Source organism: Schistocerca cancellata, chromosome 12 (assembly GCF_023864275.1).
Source record: "Schistocerca cancellata isolate TAMUIC-IGC-003103 chromosome 12, iqSchCanc2.1, whole genome shotgun sequence".
In the NCBI taxonomy this organism is placed as follows: domain Eukaryota; kingdom Metazoa; phylum Arthropoda; class Insecta; order Orthoptera; family Acrididae; genus Schistocerca; species Schistocerca cancellata.
Window position 1 is genome coordinate 116,781,103 of NC_064637.1, and position 20,533 is coordinate 116,801,635.

At 46.8% G+C, this 20,533-nt stretch overlaps 1 protein-coding gene and 1 non-coding gene across 3 annotated transcripts in view; both read right to left on the reverse strand.

Annotated features, from left to right (window-relative positions):
- The window catches only part of LOC126109619 (all trans-polyprenyl-diphosphate synthase PDSS1), a 793,792-nt gene that overhangs the window by 149,372 nt on the left and 623,887 nt on the right, over window positions 1–20,533 (reverse strand). For both annotated transcript variants that reach the window (XM_049914662.1, XM_049914663.1), the window contains one exon: window positions 18,400–18,538. In XM_049914662.1, coding sequence (XP_049770619.1) covers window positions 18,400–18,538 — 139 coding nt within the window. The remainder of the gene's footprint in view (window positions 1–18,399; window positions 18,539–20,533) is intronic.
- Window positions 7,869–7,942, reverse strand: Trnat-ugu (transfer RNA threonine (anticodon UGU)). Its single transcript has one exon. It is a non-coding gene; the product is annotated as a tRNA-Thr (tRNA).

A 20,533-nucleotide genomic window follows, 5' to 3' on the forward strand; every position in this document is an offset into this window, starting at 1 on the left:
GTCCACGATAAGACCTGTTTCATTCTAAGTCACAGGCCCCCAACTTTATTGTTTTATAAATTTATTTTTACACTAAATATAGTTTTTATTCCCAGTAGTTTCTTGTAGAGTAAAAACTAACTTATTGCTCCATGGTTCTAGTCCTGGCTTAAGCCATACTCTTCCCTTCCCGCGAATGGACTTTCGATGCTTGGCATCAGTTTGGAGGAATAAAGGACACGTTACCTGTAATAGTAAAACGTGTTATTAATGCGTATATACTCTAGGCCCAGTCCCCAAATTTTAGTAACTGAACCACAGACTATTATTGGCGTTGAGCCACAATCATGCAATGCTTTTCAAATGAGTAAACCACCACTTGACAGCGTATTATTATATTTATCTTTTGTACTTATCCAGATTAGCATTGTACTTGATAATGGAATGAAAGCCAAAATCCAGATAGTATAAAAGATAAATACAGTAATACACAGTAGAATGACGGTTTATTCTTTAAAAGAATTTTAATAATGTTTGCACACTCGTTGTGAAGGTTCCGGTCGACCACACCTGACCATCAGAATGGAAGAGTCCGGTATTGTGCACTAAGCGCATCGTAACCCTTTCGCATCTGGGCCTGCCATGCGAGAACATTCCCCCTGGACATTCTGTGTCATCGCTCACCATTGGTCTGAAACCAACAACATCCGGACAAGAAGATCCCATGCATAGCCTGCCGATAACACGACAACACAAGCTGCTGCGTTTGGAGTGGCGCCGTCACCGGGAAGCGTGGGCTGTGGACGATTGGCGTAGCATTCTGTTCAGCAAAGAAGTGCGGTCAGGGCCGGTTCGAGAACGTTTCTCGACTCAAGCGACTTATCATTTGCTCCCCCCAGTTTTCCCTTTTATCCTTTCACCCGCCCGCCCGGTTAGCCGTGCGGTCTAACGCACTGCTTTCCGGGTGGCAACGCGCGCCCGTCCCCGGCACGAATCCGCCCGGCGGATTAGTGTCGAGGTCTGGTGTGCCGGCCAGTCTGTGGATGGTTTTTAAGGCGGTTTTAAATCTGCCTCGGCGAATGCGGGCTGGTTACCCTTCTTCTGCTTCAGTTACACAATGTCGGCGATTGCTGCGCAAACACTTTCTCCACGTACGTGCACACCATCACTACCGCGCTAACATTGGGATTACACTCGCCCGGTGTGAGACGTTCCCGGGGGGTTCACTTGGGGGCCGAACCGCACAATATCCTTGGGTTCGGTGTGGGGCGGCGGAGGGGTGAGTGGACTGCTGTAGCCTGTTGTGGGGTTGTGTACCACTGAGGCTAGGGCGGGGACGAAGTCTCTCCGTCGTTTCTAGGTCCCCAGTTCCATACAATACAATACAATCCTTTCACCCGTGTCAGCTTTCGCTATTAATTGTGATACGCACTGTGTACAAGAACTGCATTCAGCTTGACGCCCCAAGCGGCCGCTACTTATATGTAATACTTCACGGTTGCAGAATGATTTTTTCCACTATGTACAAACACTACGGATTGATCGATGAGACTACACGCAACAAAAAAGGTATAATGAACTTATGTCTGGAAATGCATGGTTTCCATGCTAGAGTCCGGCCATCCTGATCTCGGTTTCTGTGATTTCCCTAAATCGCTCTAGGCAAATGCCGGGATGGTTCCTTTGAAAGGGCACGGCCGACTTCCTTCCCTGTCCTTACCTAATCCGATGAGACCGATGACCTCGCTGTCTGGTCTCCTTCCCCAAAGAACCCAACCAACCATGTTAGAGACTATTTATTCAATCATATATTGGTACAAAGACTGCGATCTAATATGAGCCGTGCCATGCAGCCACAGTTACATACGTGTTGAAAATTGTTTCCATTTGCCTCAACGCGTGCGTGTACGCGGCGTAGCATGTTCTGCCCTCACATCGGCCAGGCTGCATCCGAACACAATCAGAAATAGCACGTGTTGAGATCCGGTGAACGAGAAGGTCATGCAAATGGAGCCCCTCATCCGATCCATCGACCCGGGAAGACACGACTGAGATGCGTCCGCCGGCCGGAGTGGTCGTTCTAGGCGCTTCAGTCTGGAACCGCACGACCGCTACGGTCGCAGGTTCGAATCCTGCCTCGGGAATGGATGTGTGTGTCGTCCTTAGGCTAGTTAGGTTTAAGTAGTTCTAGGTTCTAGAGGACTGATGACCTCAGATGTTAAGTCCCATAGTGCTCAGAGCCATTTGAACCATTTGAGATGCGTCCGGATGTTAACGGCGAAGTGGACTGGAGCACCATCATGTAGCAGCCACAAAACCCTTTGAATCGTCAACGGCTCTTCTTCCAGCAGGGGAGGCAAAGCTACCCGCAAGAAACGACGATAGTTCCGGTCTGCTAGGCGACGTGGAAGGGAGACTGGTCCCAAAATACGGTCGCCAATTATACCGGCCCACAGAGTCCGCCTGCACCGATGTTGATGATTCGCTGTCATCATACCGTGGGCGTTCTTGACACTATACCACAGATGACTGTTATGAAAGTTTAAGATACCACTCCGCGTAAAGGTGGCCTGATCTGTGAATAGACACAAATCCCGGAATCGTGGTTGCCTGGTGAAGACACCAGTGACAAAACTGTTCCCGATGTGGAAAGTCTGTCGCTAACACGGCCTGCACACGCTGTAAATGATAAGGACACTAACAATTCTCATGGAGAACGTTCCACACGGTCGTCTGGCTTACCCTGTACTGGCGAGCCAACTGCCTGGTACTGACACGGCGGTCACCTTCCACAGTGTTAATCACATTTTCCTCCAAGTCTGCCGTCCGGACATTTCGGGTACGTCCTTCATGATTTCCTGCTTCCTGAAACGGCTGTCCCAGGCAAACGGCGAAACATTGTTGCAAACATTGAATGTTGTGGTTGTTGTCGGCGGGTTAGGTATCCTGATCCAAACTTGTTGCCCGCCGTCCGTTGCCATTTGCCTTTCCGTAAGTGAACACCATGTCGGCAAGCTCTCCATTCGAATGCGGAACCATTGTGTGCAACGCTGTATCACATCCACTACAAGGTGAGTCAGCAAGAGAAGTAAATCGAACACAACATTACCAATTAAAATGGCAGGAGAGGGCGCTGGGGTATGACGCATGAGGAACATTACCACCCTCCAGGAGGAAACCATGCGTACTGTAACTATGGTTGCCTCGTATAGTTCGTATTGGATCGCAGTCTCTGTAAGTGTATGATTGAGTAAATGGTCTCTAGCATGGAAATCGTGTATTTCCGAAGTGCATTAGATCTTTTTTGTTCCGTATCCTCTCACCGACTATGTACACGGTGGGAAAAATCACTGTGTAGAAAATTAGAAGTCGTGGTGCCCATCTCAGCTGGGCGTCCCAAACAGCGGCTTTTGTTGCATGGGCCTTAAAACGACTCAGATAGCGGTTCTGCACTACCCCTAATGGCCATCGTCTGCGAGTATGACAACAACCTGCAAGATATTCCTTTTTTCCAACGTTTGGAGAGGCACAGCAGTCATTGTTTGTGGACTCATCGAGATGACTTGAGATTAAGGCTGATGGTGATTGAGCGAACTCTGAGGGCGCACGGCTTGTCACAGACATCCTGCGTCCTTGTATGTTACCTCTAATGCGACAGTATCGCGGTGCCATTTTTCAATAGTACACACGGCACAAATGTAAGAAAATGAAACACTTAAAGCCGTCCTTATGATGTCATTTATCGTACAGCTACCAGTTTCGGTGCTTCAGTGCACCATCTTCAGGCCTTAGCTAATGCCGAAGGGGTTAACACCATCGGTATACACGATGCATCAGTGGCAGACATCTATAACTGGTTTACGCAAACTACCTGTAACCACGATTTTGTCTCTCCAACCATCAACTGTTAACTGGTAGCCATATAATAAATGACATAATAAGGACGGCCGCCGGTTTTCATTTTCTTACATAAGTGAACGGCCAAATTCCCCCAGACCTCCAATCACAACGATGGACATACAAAAACACATGACACATGTCTCTAAAACAGTCCGCGTGATGCTGAGGTACCAGCAGATCCTAAATCTGTCCCCGATAGATAAACAACATTCCAGCGCTAGTACTCATGTTCAAATGTGTGTGAATTCCTAAGGGACCAAACTACTGAGGTCATCTGTCCCTAGACCTACACTACTTAAACTAACTTACGCTAAGAAGAACACACACACACACACACACACACACACACACACACACACACACACACACACACACACACGTCCGAGGGAGGACCCGAACCTCCGACGGGAGGGGCCGCGTAATCCGTGACATGGCGCCCTAGACCACGCGGCCACTCCGCGCGGCAAGTACCCATGATATCAACGACCCGCTACAATACTTGTGGGCCAGTTTGCCTAAGAAGAAGACAGAACGGCTTTATGATACCCTTCCTAACAGAATCAGTGCATGCATTCACGCCGGATGGAGTGCAATGTTGTACTTGATAAGTCAGCGCATACTGCCAAGTTCTTCGTAAATTTGACAAGATTTTATGATCACTGGAATAACATCACGTACCCTCTCAACCAGTGAAGTTTCATTTCGTTTCCTCCTCCCTTTCCGGGTGCCTTCTTTTTTTCCCCCTTGTCAGGGAATGTAGAATCAGGGCATTGAGATCAAATGTGTCGGTAGCTGACTTTTTTTTTTTTAATTTGCAGGGACTCGTAGGAGAAAATTACCCCAGTTTCTCATTCCAGGTGCCTGTGTTTCGCCATCCGTGTGCTTAGTCACTGTCCTCTGCAATGAATCGGAGTTAATTATCTACCTACTCCTTTCTTTGCACACCGCATCTCAGACACTGGTTCTCTATTATCGAATGTGACTAGCGAAAGTTCATTGGGGCGCAGTAAAAGTCTCGCGTGCTCATTTCCTCCAGACTGCAGCAATTGTTCCCTTTCAAGAGCACCGAAGGCGAACTACATGTTTTTCTGTAGAGATGAAACTGCAGAGTGGCTGAATCAGAGTCTTGATGTTTTGTAAGCATTTTGACCTGCTTTAGGTAATTTTATGATAAGTGCTACAATCAACAAACTGGCGTTAACTTAAAATTTTAGTGTGGAGTAGGTATCATTCTTGGCAGTGAAATGTACATTCTCGCCTTGTTGATTCGATTACGTTCGGAATTGACTTCCTTGTTCCAAAATACACTCCTGGAAATTGAAATAAGAACACCGTGAATTCATTGTCCCAGGAAGGGGAAACTTTATTGACACATTCCTGGGGTCAGATACATCACATGATCACACTGACAGAACCACAGGCACATAGACACAAAATGGCTCTGAGCACTATGGGACTCAACTGCTGTGGTCATAAGTCCCCTAGAACTTAGAACTACTTAAACCTAACTAACCTAAGGACAGCACACAACACCCAGCCATCACGAGGCAGAGAAAATCCCTGACCCCGCCGGGAATCGAACCCGGGAACCCGGGCGTGGGAAGCGAGAACGCTACCGCACGACCACGAGATGCGGGCGCACATAGACACAGGCAACAGAGCATGCACAATGTCGGCACTAGTACAGTGTATATCCACCTTTCGCAGCAATGCAGGCTGCTATTCTCCCATGGAGACGATCGTAGAGATGCTGGATGTAGTCCTGTGGAACGGCTTGCCATGCCATTTCCACCTGGCGCCTCAGTTGGACCAGCGTTCGTGCTGGACGTGCAGACCGCGTGAGACGACGCTTCATTCAGTCCCGAACATGCTCAATGGGGGACAGATCCGGAGATCTTGCTGGCCAGGGTAGTTGACTTACACCTTCTAGAGCACGTTGGGTGGCACGGGATACATGCGGACGTGCATTGTCCTGTTGGAACAGCAAGTTCCCTTGCCGGTCTAGGAATGGTAGAACGATGGGTTCGATGACGGTTTGGATGTACCGTGCACTATTCAGTGTCCCCTCGACGATCACCAGTGGTGTACGGCCAGTGTAGGAGATCGCTCCCCACACCATGATGCCGGGTGTTGGCCCTGTGTGCCTCGGTCGTATGCAGTCCGGATTGTGGCGCTCACCTGCACGGCGCCAAACACGCATACGACCATCATTGGCACCAAGGCAGAAGCGACTCTCATCGCTGAAGACGACACGTCTCCATTCGTCCCTCCATTCACGCCTGTCGCGACACCACTGGAGGCGGGCTGCACGATGTCGGGGCGTGAGCGGAAGACGGCCTAACGGTGTGCGGGACCGTAGCCCAGCTTCATGGAGACGGTTGCGAATGGTCCTCGCCGATACCCCAGGAGCAACAGTGTCCCTAATTTGCTGGGAAGTGGCGGTGCGGTCCCCTACGGCACTGCGTAGGATCCTACGGTCTTGGCGTGCATCCGTGCGTCGCTGCGGTCCGGTCCCAGGTCGACGGGCACGTGCACCTTCCGCCGACCACTGGCGATAACATCGATGTACTGTGGAGACCTCACGCCCCACGTGTTGAGCAATTCGGCGGTACGTCCACCCGGCCTCCCGCATGCCCACTATACGCCCTCGCTCAAAGTCCGTCAACTGCACATACGGTTCACGTCCACGCTGTCGCGGCATGCTACCAGTGTTAAAGACTGCGATGGAGCTCCGTATGCCACGGCAAACTGGCTGACACTGACGGCGGCGGTGCACAATTGCTGCGCAGCTAGCGCCATTCGACGGCCAACACCGCGGTTTCTGGTGTGTCCGCTGTGCCGTGCGTGTGATCATTGCTTGTACAGCCCTCTCGCAGTGTCCGGAGCAAGTATGGTGGGTCTGACACACCGGTGTCAATGTGTTCTTTTTTCCATTTCCAGGAGTGTACATATTTTGTCTCAGTCACTAAATTTTCATGGTTAATCATTTATGGAGTCAGTTTGCAACCTACATGTTGTTTTTTGTTCATCGTAAGAAGCATCTATTTTCATACAGTTGGTCAGATCAGCTCAGGTTCGGCTCTATTAATCTCATAAAACATTCTCCCGTGGGATTTAACGCACGGAATTTACTCAAGTTCAGGCATTTTCGCGTGTTGTGTGCTCAGTTTAGTATGATGTTCCCATCCCTTCACCCCTCGTGTAAGAGCTACTGCTTCTAGTAATTGTGCAAGTGTATATCTAAAAACTTTTTAACGCCTCTTCAGCCTTTCATTTACAACTTCCGATTCACGTAGTGCATTGACCAATAGCAAGCACTAGTGTTTCACTAGTGCGCACCGGTCATAGAATGCGTTAGCATTATCCGTTGCGCATATCAAGCACTCTATTTGATATGCGAGCACGAATAAGTTCATTACCGAGCAGAAATAAAAATTATACAGGAGGTCCCTCCTAAGAGTCATCAGACGCATTTTCTCTGGTGTTTCGGCATTTATCTGCAATTTCGTTGATGCTCTTGATACGCAGCCTAATTTCATCGCCAGGACGGCACGATATTTCAACGGTCCAGCTAGCCGCCATCTTTAGATGCATAGTCACAAGGGAAAACAAGTAACATTTTTTTCTTTATTGTTATTTCATCCCCCATGCCCCAGGTGGGCGGGGAATTGGCTATCAGTGGTACAATACTTCGCTCTTCAGCCAAGACGATGGAAAAAATTAGTATTGTACGTTTTCAATTGAAAAGATTAATGACGGACAGATAAAAGGACAACAGACATATCAATTTAAAAATGCAACTGCTATGAAAAAAGCACTACAGCACTGGAGTTCCACTTAACATCTGAAGGACCGGCACTGGATGAGAAGTATTGTGGGAGGAGAGAATATGTTCCTGAGGGTGAAGAGATAGTGATCTTACAATGAAATGAACACCCTTAGCTGCTTACAGAGGTTGACATACATCAACGGGGACAGATGAAAATGTGTGCCCCGAGCGGGACTCGAACCCGGGATCTCCTGCTTACATGGCAGACGCTCTATCCATCTGAGCCACCGAGGACACAGAGGATAGCGCGACTGCAGGGATTTATCTCTGGCACGCCTCCCGCGAAATCCACATTCTCAACGTATTGTCCCGCATTACATTCGTAGTGTTGTTGTTGTTGTCTTCAGTCCTGAGACTGGTTTGATGCAGCTCTCCATGCTACTCTATCCTGTGCAAGCTCCTTCATCTCCCAGTACCTACTGCAACCTACATCCTTCTGAATCTGCTTAGTGTATTCATCTCTTGGTCTCCCCCTACGATTTTTACCCTCCACGCTGCCTTCCAATACTAAATTGGTGATCCCTTGATGCCTCAGAACATGTCCTACTAACCGATCGCTTCTTCTGGTCAAGTTGTGCCACAAACTTCTCTTCTCCCCAATCCCATTCAATACTTCCCCATTAGTTATGTGATCTACCCATCTAATCTTCAGCATTCTTCTGTAGCACCACATTTCAAAAGCTTCTATTCTCTTCTTGTCCAAACTATTTACCGTCCATGTTTCACTTCCATACATGGCTACACTCCATACAAATACTTTCAGAAATGACTTCCTGACACTTAAATCTATACTCGATGTTAACAAATTTCTCTTCTTCAGAAACGCTTTCCTTGCCATTGCCAGTCTACATTTTATATCCTCTCTACTTCGACCATCATCACTTATTTTGCTCCCCAAATAGCAAAACTCCTTTACTACTTTAAGTGTCTCATTTCCTAATCTAATACCCTCAGCATCACCCGACTTAATTCGACTACATTCCATTATCCTCGTTTTGCTTTTGTTGATGTTCATCTTATATCCTCCCTTCAAGACACCATCCATTCCGTTCAACTGCTCTTCCAAGTCCTTTGCTGTCTCTGACAGAATTACAATGTTATCGGCGAACCTCAAAGTTTTTATTTCTTCTCCGTGGATTTTAATACCTACTCCAAATTTTTCTTTTGTTTCCTTTACTGCTTGCTCAACATACAGATTGAATAACATTGGGGATAGGCTAAACCCTGTCTCACTCCCTTCCCAACCGCTGCTTCCCTCTCATGCCCCTCGGCTCTTATAACTGCCATCTGGTTTCTGTACAAATTGTAAATAGCCTTTCGCTCCCTGTATTTTACCCCTGCCACCTTTAGAATTTGAAAGAGAGTATTCCAGTCAACATTGTCAAAAGCTTTCTCTAAGTCTACAAATGCTAGAAACGTAGGTTTGCCTTTCCTTAATCTTTCTTCTAAGATAAGTCGCAAGGTCAGTATTGCCTCACGTGTTCCAGTATTTCTACGGAATCCAAACTGATCTTCCCCGAGGTCAGCTTCTACTAGTTTTTCCATTCGTCTGTAAAGAATTCGTGTTAGTATTTTGCAGCTGTGGCTTATTAAACTGATTGTTCGGTAATTTTCACATCTGTCAACACCTGCTTTCTTTGGGATTGGAATGATTATACTCTTCTTGAAGTCTGATGGTATTTCGCCTGTTTCATACATCTTGCTCACCAGATGGTAGAGTTTTGTCAGGACTGGCTCTCCCAAGGCCGTCAGTAGTTCTACTGGAATGTTGTCTACTCCGGGGGCCTTGTTTCGACCCAGGTCTTTCAGTGCTCTGTCAAACTCTTCACGCAGTATCGTACCTCCCATTTCATCTTCATCTACATCCTCTTCCATTTCCATAATATTGTCCTCAAGTACATCGCCCTTGTATAGACCCTCTATATACTCCTTCCACCTTTCTGTTTTCCCTTCTTTGCTTAAAACTGGATTTCCATCTGAGCTCTTGATGTTCATACAAGTGGTTCTCTTATCTCCAAAGGTCTCTTTAATTTTCCTGTAGGCAGTATCTATCTTACCCCTAGTGAGATAAGCCTCTACATCCTTACATTTGTCCTCTAGCCATCCCTGCTTAGCCATTCTGCACTTCCTGTCGATCTCATTTTTGAGACGTTTGTATTCCTTTTTGTCTGCTTCATTTACTGCATTTTTATATTTTCTCCTTTCATCAATTAAATTCAATATTTATTCTGTTACCCAAGGATTTCTACTAGCCCTCGTCTTTTTACCTACTTGATCCTCTGCTGCCTTCACTACTTCATCCCTCAAAGCTACCCATTCTTCTTCTACTGTATTTCTTTCCCCCATTCCTGTCAATTGTTCCCTTATGCTCTCCCTGAAACTCTGTACAACCTCTGGTTCTTTCAGTTTATCCAGGTCCCATCTCCTTAAATTCCCACCTTTTTGCAGTTTCTTCAGTTTTAATCTACAGGTCATAACCAATAGATTGTGGTCAGAGTCCACATCTGCCCCTGTAAATGTCTTACAATTTAAAACCTGGTTCCTAAATCTCTGTCTTACCATTATATAATCTATCTGACACCTTTTAGTATCTCCAGGGTTTTTCCATGTATACAACCTTCTATCATGATTCTTAAACCAAGTGTTAGCTATGATTAAGTTGTGCTCTGTGCAAAATTCTACCAGGCGGCTTCCTCTTTCATTTCTTAGCCCCAATCCATATTCACCTACTACGTTTCCTTCTCTCCCTTTTCCTACACTCGAATTCCAGTCACCAATGACTATTAAATTTTCGTCTCCCTTCACTATCTGAATAATTTCTTTTATATCATCATACATTTCTTCAATTTCTTCGTCATCTGCAGAGCTAGTTGGCATATAAACTTGTATACTGTAGTAGGTGTGGGCTTCGTATCTATCTTGGCCACAATAATGCGTTCACTATGCTGTTTGTAGTAGCTTACCCGCATTCCTATTTTCCTATTCATTATTAAACCTACTCCTGCATTACCCCTATTTGACTTTGTGTTTATAACCCTGTAGTCACCTGACCAGAAGTCTTGTTCCTCCTGCCACCGAACTTCACTAATTCCCACTATATCTAACTTTAACCTATCCATTTCCCTTTTTAAATTTTCTAACCTACCTGCCCGATTAAGGGATCTGACATTCCACGCTCCGATCCGTAGGACGCCAGTTTTCTTTCTCCTGATAACGACATCCTCTTGAGTAGTCCCCGCCCGGAGATCCGAATGAGGGACTATTTTACCTCCGGAATATTTTACCCAAGAGGACGCCATCATCATTTAATCATACAGTAAAGCTGCATGCCCTCGGGAAAAATTACGACCGTAGTTTCCCCTTGCTTTCAGCCGTTCGCAGTACCAGCACAGCAAGGCCGTTTTGGTTATTGTTGCAAGGCCAGATCAGTCAATCATCCAGACTGTTGCCCTTGAAACTACTGAAAAGGCTGCTGCCCCTCTTCAGGAAGCACATGTTTGTCTGGCCTCTCAACAGATACCCCTCCGTTGTGGTTGTACCTACGGTACGGCTATCTGTATCGCTGAGGCACGCAAGCCTCCCCACCAACGGCAAGGTCCATGGTTCGTAGTGCCCCCGCCCATTATACTCATTACTCGCGACGCGTTGCCGATTCCCGTAAGAGTTCGGGCACTGTTTGTGCATTCGCACAGAAGAAGAAGATGGTCAAGTGGCCGGTGAGCCTCAACTATGTATTTTCTAAGATGGTATCTGTTCTTTCGGACATGTCCGAAAGAACAGATACCATCTTAGCAAAAAGATAGTGATCTGTTAGGTCTGATAGGTAGGAGGTGAAGTGGATAATGCGAATACAGACGGTGGGAAGGGCAGAGGGTGAGGAGAAGCAATGGTGTGTGGGTGGAGGGGGAAAAGGAGAGAGGAGCACCGATGTGGAGTGCCATAGGTGGGGAAGGGTTGAAGTAGGAGGGATAAATATCGGGGCCGGTCTCATTGTCTGGGAGAGGAAGTTGGATGAAGTTGCGTTGAGATAGGATATGGAGTGTGTGTATGCCTAGACATGGAGCGATGTGTTTCTGAAGGCGCGGCAGCATACCAAAGTTCATGATCAGAGGGGAGGCAACGGCGTGATTGAAATCTAGTTTGCGGATAGTATAGCAGATGCGGAGGTGTTCGGTGTGGGTGAGGAGTGTTGCGAATTTGGTAATCTGATAGAGAATCCAAGGGGGGGGGGGGGGGGGGAGGTAAGCGGATGCGGAAAGCGAGACAGAGTGCATGGCGTTCGAGGATCTACAGAGACTTACAGAACCTTCGTGTGGCGGGTATCCATGTAGCATTTTCATAGCACTGGATGGGTCAGGATTTTAAGTGTGGAGAGTTGGGGAAGGCTGTAATCCAGAAGTTCGGCCTGAGGTAACATCAAATACGGCGGCTCCTTTATACCCCAGGATCAAGCCGGTGCGCGCGTGCGAGAAGCGGAAGGCTGCCTTCTTCGAAGCGAAGAATTACAATCCTACAGGTGGTAGAAACTAACAAAAGCGATGAATCGCCAATTAAGATGCAGCCGATTGAAAATCAGACCACTGTAGTTTTATATCTAATAAAACAGGATTCCACATCTTGCTTGCTCCTGAGGATTCTCAGAAAATACGACATTAAAAGTATCCTATAGCCTTTGGCCAAAACTACAGCCGTTCTTGGATCTGCTAAAGATGGTTTGGGATTGAAGAAGCCTGGAGTCGATAAACTTCCCTGTCATTGCGGAAAGGATTGTAAAGGACAGACTATTCCTACGGTTCATAACCTACGCATGAAACATCAGCGTCATACCACGTTTCCTCCAGCATGAAAAATCTGCTGTCGCTGACCATTGTCTCAGTGATGTACATATTATGTCGTTTAAAGAGACGCAAATTAATGTTCCGGGTTCCCGTTACCGGGGTTGTATACTTAAGGAATCCATCGAAATACGATAGTCCTATGACATTATTAATAGATATACAGATTTACCTTTAAGCAAGATGTGGAATCCTATTTTATCAGGTGATGATGATGATGTCGTATGACGAGGGCCTCCCGTCGGGTAGAACGCTCGCCTGGTGCAAGTCTTTCGATTTGATGCCACTTCGGCGAGTCGATGGGGATGAAATGATGATGATTAGGACAACACAACACCCAGCCCCTGAGCGGAGAAAATCTCCGACCCAGCCGGGAATCGAACCCGGGCCCTTAGGATTGACAGTCTGTCGCGCTGACCACTCAGCTAGCGGGGGCGGACTATTTCATCAGGTATAAAACAACGGTCTGGTTTTTGACAGACTGCATCGTAGCTTGAGCGGCGCCGTAGCTCTTCCGTTCTTGCTTACGCGCAGCGGCCAGTTCTCGGGGAATAAAGGAGCCCCTGTACCTGACTTTACCTCAGATCTGGCGTAATTGTACACCTGCAATCTGACCTGAAGATGGCGGCCAGTTGGACCGTCGAAATATCGTGTCGTCCGCGGACTGCAAAATCCGGCTGCATACCCGTGAAGAGCATCAACGTTTTTTTAAGCCGGCAAAATCATCGGCATCACATCTGCAATTTCGTTTTTGGAGTGTGTAGCTGGTGTCAAACCAAACATACAATACTCATCAAATCTTTCATGCGACTCACAGTGGCGGGACTTTAGCGTACCTATTCGTTTAGCGGTCGCAAATTAGAGAAATGTGATATTAGTTTTATCGATATGTACAAACAAAAGGCAGTAAAACACTAAGAGTAACTAGTACTCAAGCAGCGACCGAGCAGCGCTGCTGCTTGATGGCAGCAGTCGGCGCGGGCCAAGGCGGCGCGCATGGCGATGCTTGAGTACTGGTTACTCTTCGTGTTTTAATGCCTTTTGTTTATACATATCGATAAAACTAATATCGCATTCCTCTAATTTGGGACCGCTAAGCGAATAGGCACTTTAATGTCCACTTTATAATTTTTTATTTTTTTCTTTCTCTTCGTTTTAACATGACCAAAACGACGCTTAGCCGGCCGCGGTGGTCTAGCGGTTCTGGCGCTGCAGTCCGGAACCGCGGGACTGCTACGGTCGCAGGTTCGAATCCTGCCTCGGGCATGGGTGTGTGCGATGTCCTTAGGTTAGTTAGGTTTAAGTAGTTCTAAGATCTAGGGGACTTATGACGTAAGATGTTGAGTCCCATAGTGCTCAGAGCCATTTTTTGAAACGACGCTTACCGTGAAAACTGGTAGTCGCATGAAAAACGTTATGAGCGATATTTGCTTGGGCTGACTCCACCTAAACATTGCAAAAACAAAATTGGAAAAATGCGCCTGACAGCTCTTAAAAGGGACGCACTATATCTATCCCCTCTTTCGCTGGGTTCCTCAACTAGCATTGGGGCGCTATTTCAAGCGGGACTCGTCACGGAAGGCAATTCTACTCCAGTCAATGAGATTTAAGGCCGAAGACGAGTCTGGAGACGCCCCGGACAACTGTGGAATACCAACACGATGTCACCCGCCATACGGCCCGACAACTTGCGGTGATGGTCTGGGATGCCATTTCATTTCACAGTTGTCATCCGCGGCACCGTCACAGCACAGCGGTACGTCGACGACTTTATATGCCCTGTGTTGTTGCCCTTCATGGCAAGCCATCCTGGGACTTAACATTTCAGCAAGATCATGCCCGTCCCCATGTGGGACAGTTTCTACTGCTTGTCTTCGTGCTTGCTAAGCCCTACCTTTCCCAGTAAGGTAGCTGGATCTCTCCTCAACTGAGATTGTTTCGAGCATTATGGGCAGAGCCCTCAAACCAGGTAAGGATTTAGACGATCTAGCGCGCCATTGGGCAGAATTTGTTATGCCATCCCTCAGAAGCGCACTCAACAACTCTATCAATAAATGCCAAACCGAATAACAGCTTACGTCCTGGCCGTAGGTGGACCAACGCGTTATTGACTTGCCCAGTTTGTGAACATCTTTCTCATGTACAAATCATCCGACTTTTTTTCTGAAATTGTAATCTTTTTTTTTCCGCCCTCAAAGCGTACATGTGACACAAAAAAATGATTTTGTTTTTGTGGGGATCCACAGCCTCCAAATGCTTAATAAAAGGAAACATCGTCCGAAGTACGATGTAATGTAGACGATCTTTATTCAAATGGTGCATATTACAGCCTGTTTCGGACCATGTTTTCTTTTATTAAACAAAAAAGGAGTTAGATGATGAAGCGAAGACTCCGATAGATGAAGTGTCCGGGAACAGCCGTCTCGTCGCTTTGTAGTAGTGTGCAGTAAGTGTACAAGCGACATCTTATACTGCATACGAAACTGGAGTGAAATAGATGCAAGGGAGCTGATGGAACGACAGAAACAGGATACATGCATAAAAGGCGCGGAAAACCATGAAGGAGGTCATGTCGCCTTCTTTAGCCCTTATAGAAGTTCACAACGCTCCTATCCGGTTAAGGGTACAGCGCACTCCTTACCAAATGGGTAATAATAATGTCTTAAATAAATAATAATTCCTATTATCGATACACGCATATCTCGATATTGCTAATATTCTTCAATTTTAACATCAGTATAATTATTATTGCAAATATACCCGAGAATATTGGCATAGGCACAGCCTTTTATCCGCTAAGCAATTCTTACGGTTTTCGTGAAGTCTGCTACGTACCGAATGTCCATAGCACTTTCAGCTGTTATATTTTTATCCGACAGCCAATTTCCTTGAAGCTAGAATATTTATTTTATTTTGACTGTTATCTGATATATGTACAATCGAATTGAAGGTAATACTGCCTGTTACGCTTGTTTCGTGAGTCGCACGCTGTAAGTACCTTAACTGGCGTTCCATCATGGGACGCGCCCATACTGTGTCTGCGACACATTTTGATGGGTCGTACAAAACACCGTCCACTACCTCCGTTTCTTCTTTCTTTTTAAGACGCACAGAGGGGAGGGCGTTGGGCATGAACTATCAGACTGCGTGGCGGACGCATTAGGAGCGCCCTCCTTGATGGAACGTAGTATCTACAGCACTATTCACGAGACATTATTGTCTTCAAATCAAGTGTGCACAGAAAAGATGAACTTCAAAACAAAAATAAAAGGTAAAGCTATGAGGAAATTGACTTTCATTGGAATAAAAACATTATGACTGCGAATGTTGAGATCTCTGCTCTTGCTGGCATACATTACTGCAATCACCGTCTGACCAAAAAGCCTGTTACGTGCAAAGTGAATCGTGCACCATCTCGAAAGTCGGAGAAAGGGATGGAGGAAGGTTAAGAGTTTTACATCCCATCGACGACGAGGTATTCCGAGTCAGAGCACAATATCGAATTGATCCACCTCCACAGCTGAATGGTCAGCGTGTCTGACGGTTATTCGAAAGACCGGTGTCCGATTTGGGTACTGCCACGGATATGTCCTTGACTGGAAAGTGGTGCTCTCGGCCTCGTGATGGCAACTCAGAAGCTACTTGAGTGAGAAGTAGTGGCTCTGATGTCTATAATGCCGGCAACCGCACGAATAACGGTGTGTTGACCCCACGCCACTCCATACCGCATCCTATGACTCCATTGTAAGAGGATGGCTTGGCGGTCGGTCGGTACTGATTTTGCCCAAAAGGGCCAGAACGGCAGAGCTACATTAATTTCTTTTTGGTTTTTGTTCGATTTGGAACTGGTCTAGAAAATCGGCAACGTTCGGGAGCACTCCTGGCATTCGCCTTGCGCCGTTTAAGCAAACCACTGAAACAGTTACATCTGAACCGGCGTGCTCCAGAAATCGAGAGCAGAACATTACCACTGCGGCAGTGCTGCGGCATTTACCGCAGGCTGGCGGCTAGAACACATATGCTTTGACAGTTAAGCACTACCAACGCACTGGGAACCAGTATAAGGGAAACCTGTTGGATTCTTCGTGACATTTACTCGGAGTTGTGGAGAAAACGCAAGATGTTAGCAGAGAGACAGACGGTATTTATAAAAGAATCCGGGGACCAGTGACAGTCATAAATTTTTGCGGTCGAAAGCTGCCTCCGTGAGACCGCTGAACTTTCTATTTCCTCCTGTCTCCTTCCCTCTTTTCTTCTCAGTCTCAGACGTCGGACTGACACACACACACACACACACACACACACACACACACACACACACATCACCGTGCACAGCAAGAGCTATTTTCCAAATGTTTTTCATGATCAGTTTTCTGTCTTATTTTATTTAATACGGGACATCACTTATCTCTTCCTATTTACTATTGTGCTGCGTTTGAAGCTCTCCATGCGTTCAACAATAGTACCGTTTCGTTCACATCACTGATTTATTTTATTAAATCACCTTATGCACGTACTTAGCTTCTGCTAATTTTCAACTGTCGTATAAAGACTATTACTTTCAAGATTTTTCCAGGTGAATAAGATGCCGGTTCTGTGTATCCGCTGGAAATTGCTACTTCTCTCAAATCTTACGAAGTTAGAGCATTATGGGCAGGGCCCTCCGACTAGATAGGGATTTTGACGATCTAACGCGCCAATTAGGTAGGATTTTGCACTACACCCCTCAGGAGAATATCCAACAACTGTATCAGTCAATGTCAAGACGAATAACTGCTTCAATAAGGGCCAGAAGTGAACCAACGCCTTATTGACTTGCTCCATTTTGTTTGTTTGCACATGTAGACCACATCTACTGATTTCCGTTCTATTCGGATAATTTTTTCGTCGCGCCTCTCTCTCTCTTTTGTCTTAGAGTGCACTTTAGATTCCTGTAGACCTACCGCACTGGTAAAACAAGTCGAGTGATGAATGAAGATCATCATCTGCTGCCACACGAAACATACTTAAGAACACTACCTCTGCCGCGGAGGGCACACGACGCCACCTGTTCCTGTGAGGACTGTCAGTAGACTCGACGGTTATGCGAGCTCCCAGAACGCTTGCGAAACTATTTACGATTTAGCTACATAATCTAATGAGAATCAGGAACAAGATGTGGGCACTATCACTGGCTACTGCCCGCACGCATCGGTCAACCCGTTGAAAAATACTGGGAGAATCCCTCAACCTTAAGCCAGCCTCAAAATGGTTCAAATGGCTCTGAGCACTATGGGACTTAACATCTATGGTCATCAGTCCCCTAGAACTTAGAACTACTTAAACCTAACTAACCTAAGGACAACACACAACACCCAGCCACCACGAGGCAGAGAAAATCCCTGACCCCGCCGGGAATCGAACCCGGGAACCCGGGCGTGGGAAGCGAGAACGCTACCGCACGACCACGAGATGCGGGCTAAGCCAGCCTCATAGGCCCCTCCACAGCCCATTGAGGAGGATTAGGGAAAGACCAGCCCATCGCCGCCGGGCTGGAGGAACTTCCTTCCCGCGGTTACCGACTCTGGCGTAGGCGACAGCCACATGAAGAGCAAAGACGCGGTCAGGAAATGATATGTTACAAGTTTTCTCGAAAATCGAAGTGAGACACGCAGCTGGAGAGGAAAATCTCAAACTGCTTCATAAAACTTATTATAATGTTTAGATCGCATCGCTACAATTCCTTTACACATGCCTTCCGATCTCGATATTATAATATTTTTTTATATATATATTAATGAGACCGCATCGTCCACAAGTGAACCATGTTGAGTCGTCCGCCTGTGAGATCGCGCGGCGGCTGCGGCTGCGGCCTACCTTCTTGTGGTTCCACAGCACGTTGACGCTCGGCTTCCCTCTCCGGAAGTCTGACTGGTCGATGACGTCATCGTGGATGAGCGACGCCGAGTGGATCATCTCGCAGATCATAGCCACTTGCCGCTGCGACGCAAGCAGGCTGCGAACACCAACACTCGTTGTTAGACAAGAAAGCAAAAACAAAGAAACACTACGCAGCCGCTTACTTAACTTTAGTTACTTTACTACAACGCGTTTCCTGGGCTTTGCTCCATGTTAGATTTGACAGTTGTGAGTTCAGCTCAGCGTTGTCGACGGAAAACTAGCGATGTCGAAATTTAAAATGTTTTAAATTAATGACTATTGGTCATAAATCACTGAAAGCAGTAACAAAAATGCTGAGGAGTAGCGATATAAACTGAATGAGTTACAGGAAAATCGGGTACGAACCTGAAATGTATTGGAGGAATCTTAAGAAAATGAAATTCATCCGCGAAAGCAGTGGCTTACAAAACACTCTATTGCTAAATATTTCTCGTCAACCTGGTACTCTTACCAGGAGCCAACGAAAAGCGGGGCATGTCGTCACGGGATCACTTAGCAAGTGTGTGTGTGTGTGTGTGTGTGTGTGTGTGTTATGGAAATGCTCAACAAACTCCAGTAGCAGGCGCTGCAAGAGAGGCATCGGGCTACATGTGGGGTTTTACTGTTGGAGGTCGGAGAGCGGACGTTTCTAGAAGGGTACGATAACCTTATACTTTGTCGCACACACATCTCGACAAATGATCACGACCTGAAAATCAGAGAAACGGAGATTCGGCAACAATCATTCTTCCCACGCATCACCCGTGGATGGACCAGAGATGGAGGAGGAGGAGTACGAGGAGATTGGTGTTTAACTTCCCGCCAAACAACAAGGTCATTAGAGACGGAGCACAAGCTCGGATTAGAGAAGGATGGGAGAGAAAATCGACCGCGCCCTTTCCCGGCATTTGCCTGAAGCGATTTACGGAAATCACAAAAAACCCAAATCAGGATGGCCGGACGCGGATTTGAACCGCCGTCCTCCAGAATGCGAGTCCAGTGTGCTAACCACTGCGTCATCTCGCTCGGTAGGGACCAGAAATGGCGGAAAACGATGGTGGTAATGAACGTTTAGCCACATGTTATAAGGTGGTTTGCCGAGTAGTGGTAGATGTAATTAACTCCCAAACTGGCAAGAGTCTTAATCTCAAAATCTGTGAAAAATGCCACGTTGCAGCATGGTCCGTAATAGGCATTAAACTGAATGTTTCCCTATAACGGATTGGGTAAGGCAGTTCAAAGGTTGGAGGATGGTAAGAACGTATCACATCAAATGTCCAGTAAAGCACAGTTCTGTTGCAATCAACTATGCCGTTTAGAGAAGCTTTATCTTTATGCAGTCTCTATTGAAATGTATCCGGACACACTTACGTAAGAAGAAATTAACACTAGTAGTCACGAAAGGCAGATGCGCCATAATAAAAGGAGGCGGGGAGTATTTTTTTTAGCGAAGCACTGGCAGCAGAAGGGATTGGACAGTAGAGCTCAGTGACTTCGAATGTGGACTAGCCACTGGATTTCACAGAGCAACTAATCCATCAAGGATATCTGAACCCTTCATAACACGCCCAAGTTGACTGTTAGTGACGTGATTGTGAAACGGACAGGTGAAGGATGAATCACAGGTAAATCAAGATGACCTCATGCACCGAAGGACTGGGACCGTTGTGCGGTAGCGTTCTCGCTTCCCGCGCCCGGGTTCCCGGGTTCGATTCCCGGCGGGGTCAGGGATTTCCTCTGCCTCGTGATGACTGGGTGTTGTGTGATGTCCTTAGGTTAATTAGGTTTAAGTAGTTCTAAGTTCTAGCGGACTGATGACCATAGCTGTTAAGTCCCATAGTGCTCAGAGCCATTTGAACCATTTTTGAACTGGGACCGTCGAAAAAAAAAATGGTGCAAATGGCTCTGAGCACTATGGGACTTAACTTCTGAGGTCATCAGTCCCCTAGAACTTAGAACTACTTAAACCTAACCTAAGGACATCACACACATCCATGCCCGAGGCAGGATTCGAACCTGCGACCGTAGTGGTAGCGCGGTTCCAGACTGTAGCGCCTAGAACCGCTCGGCC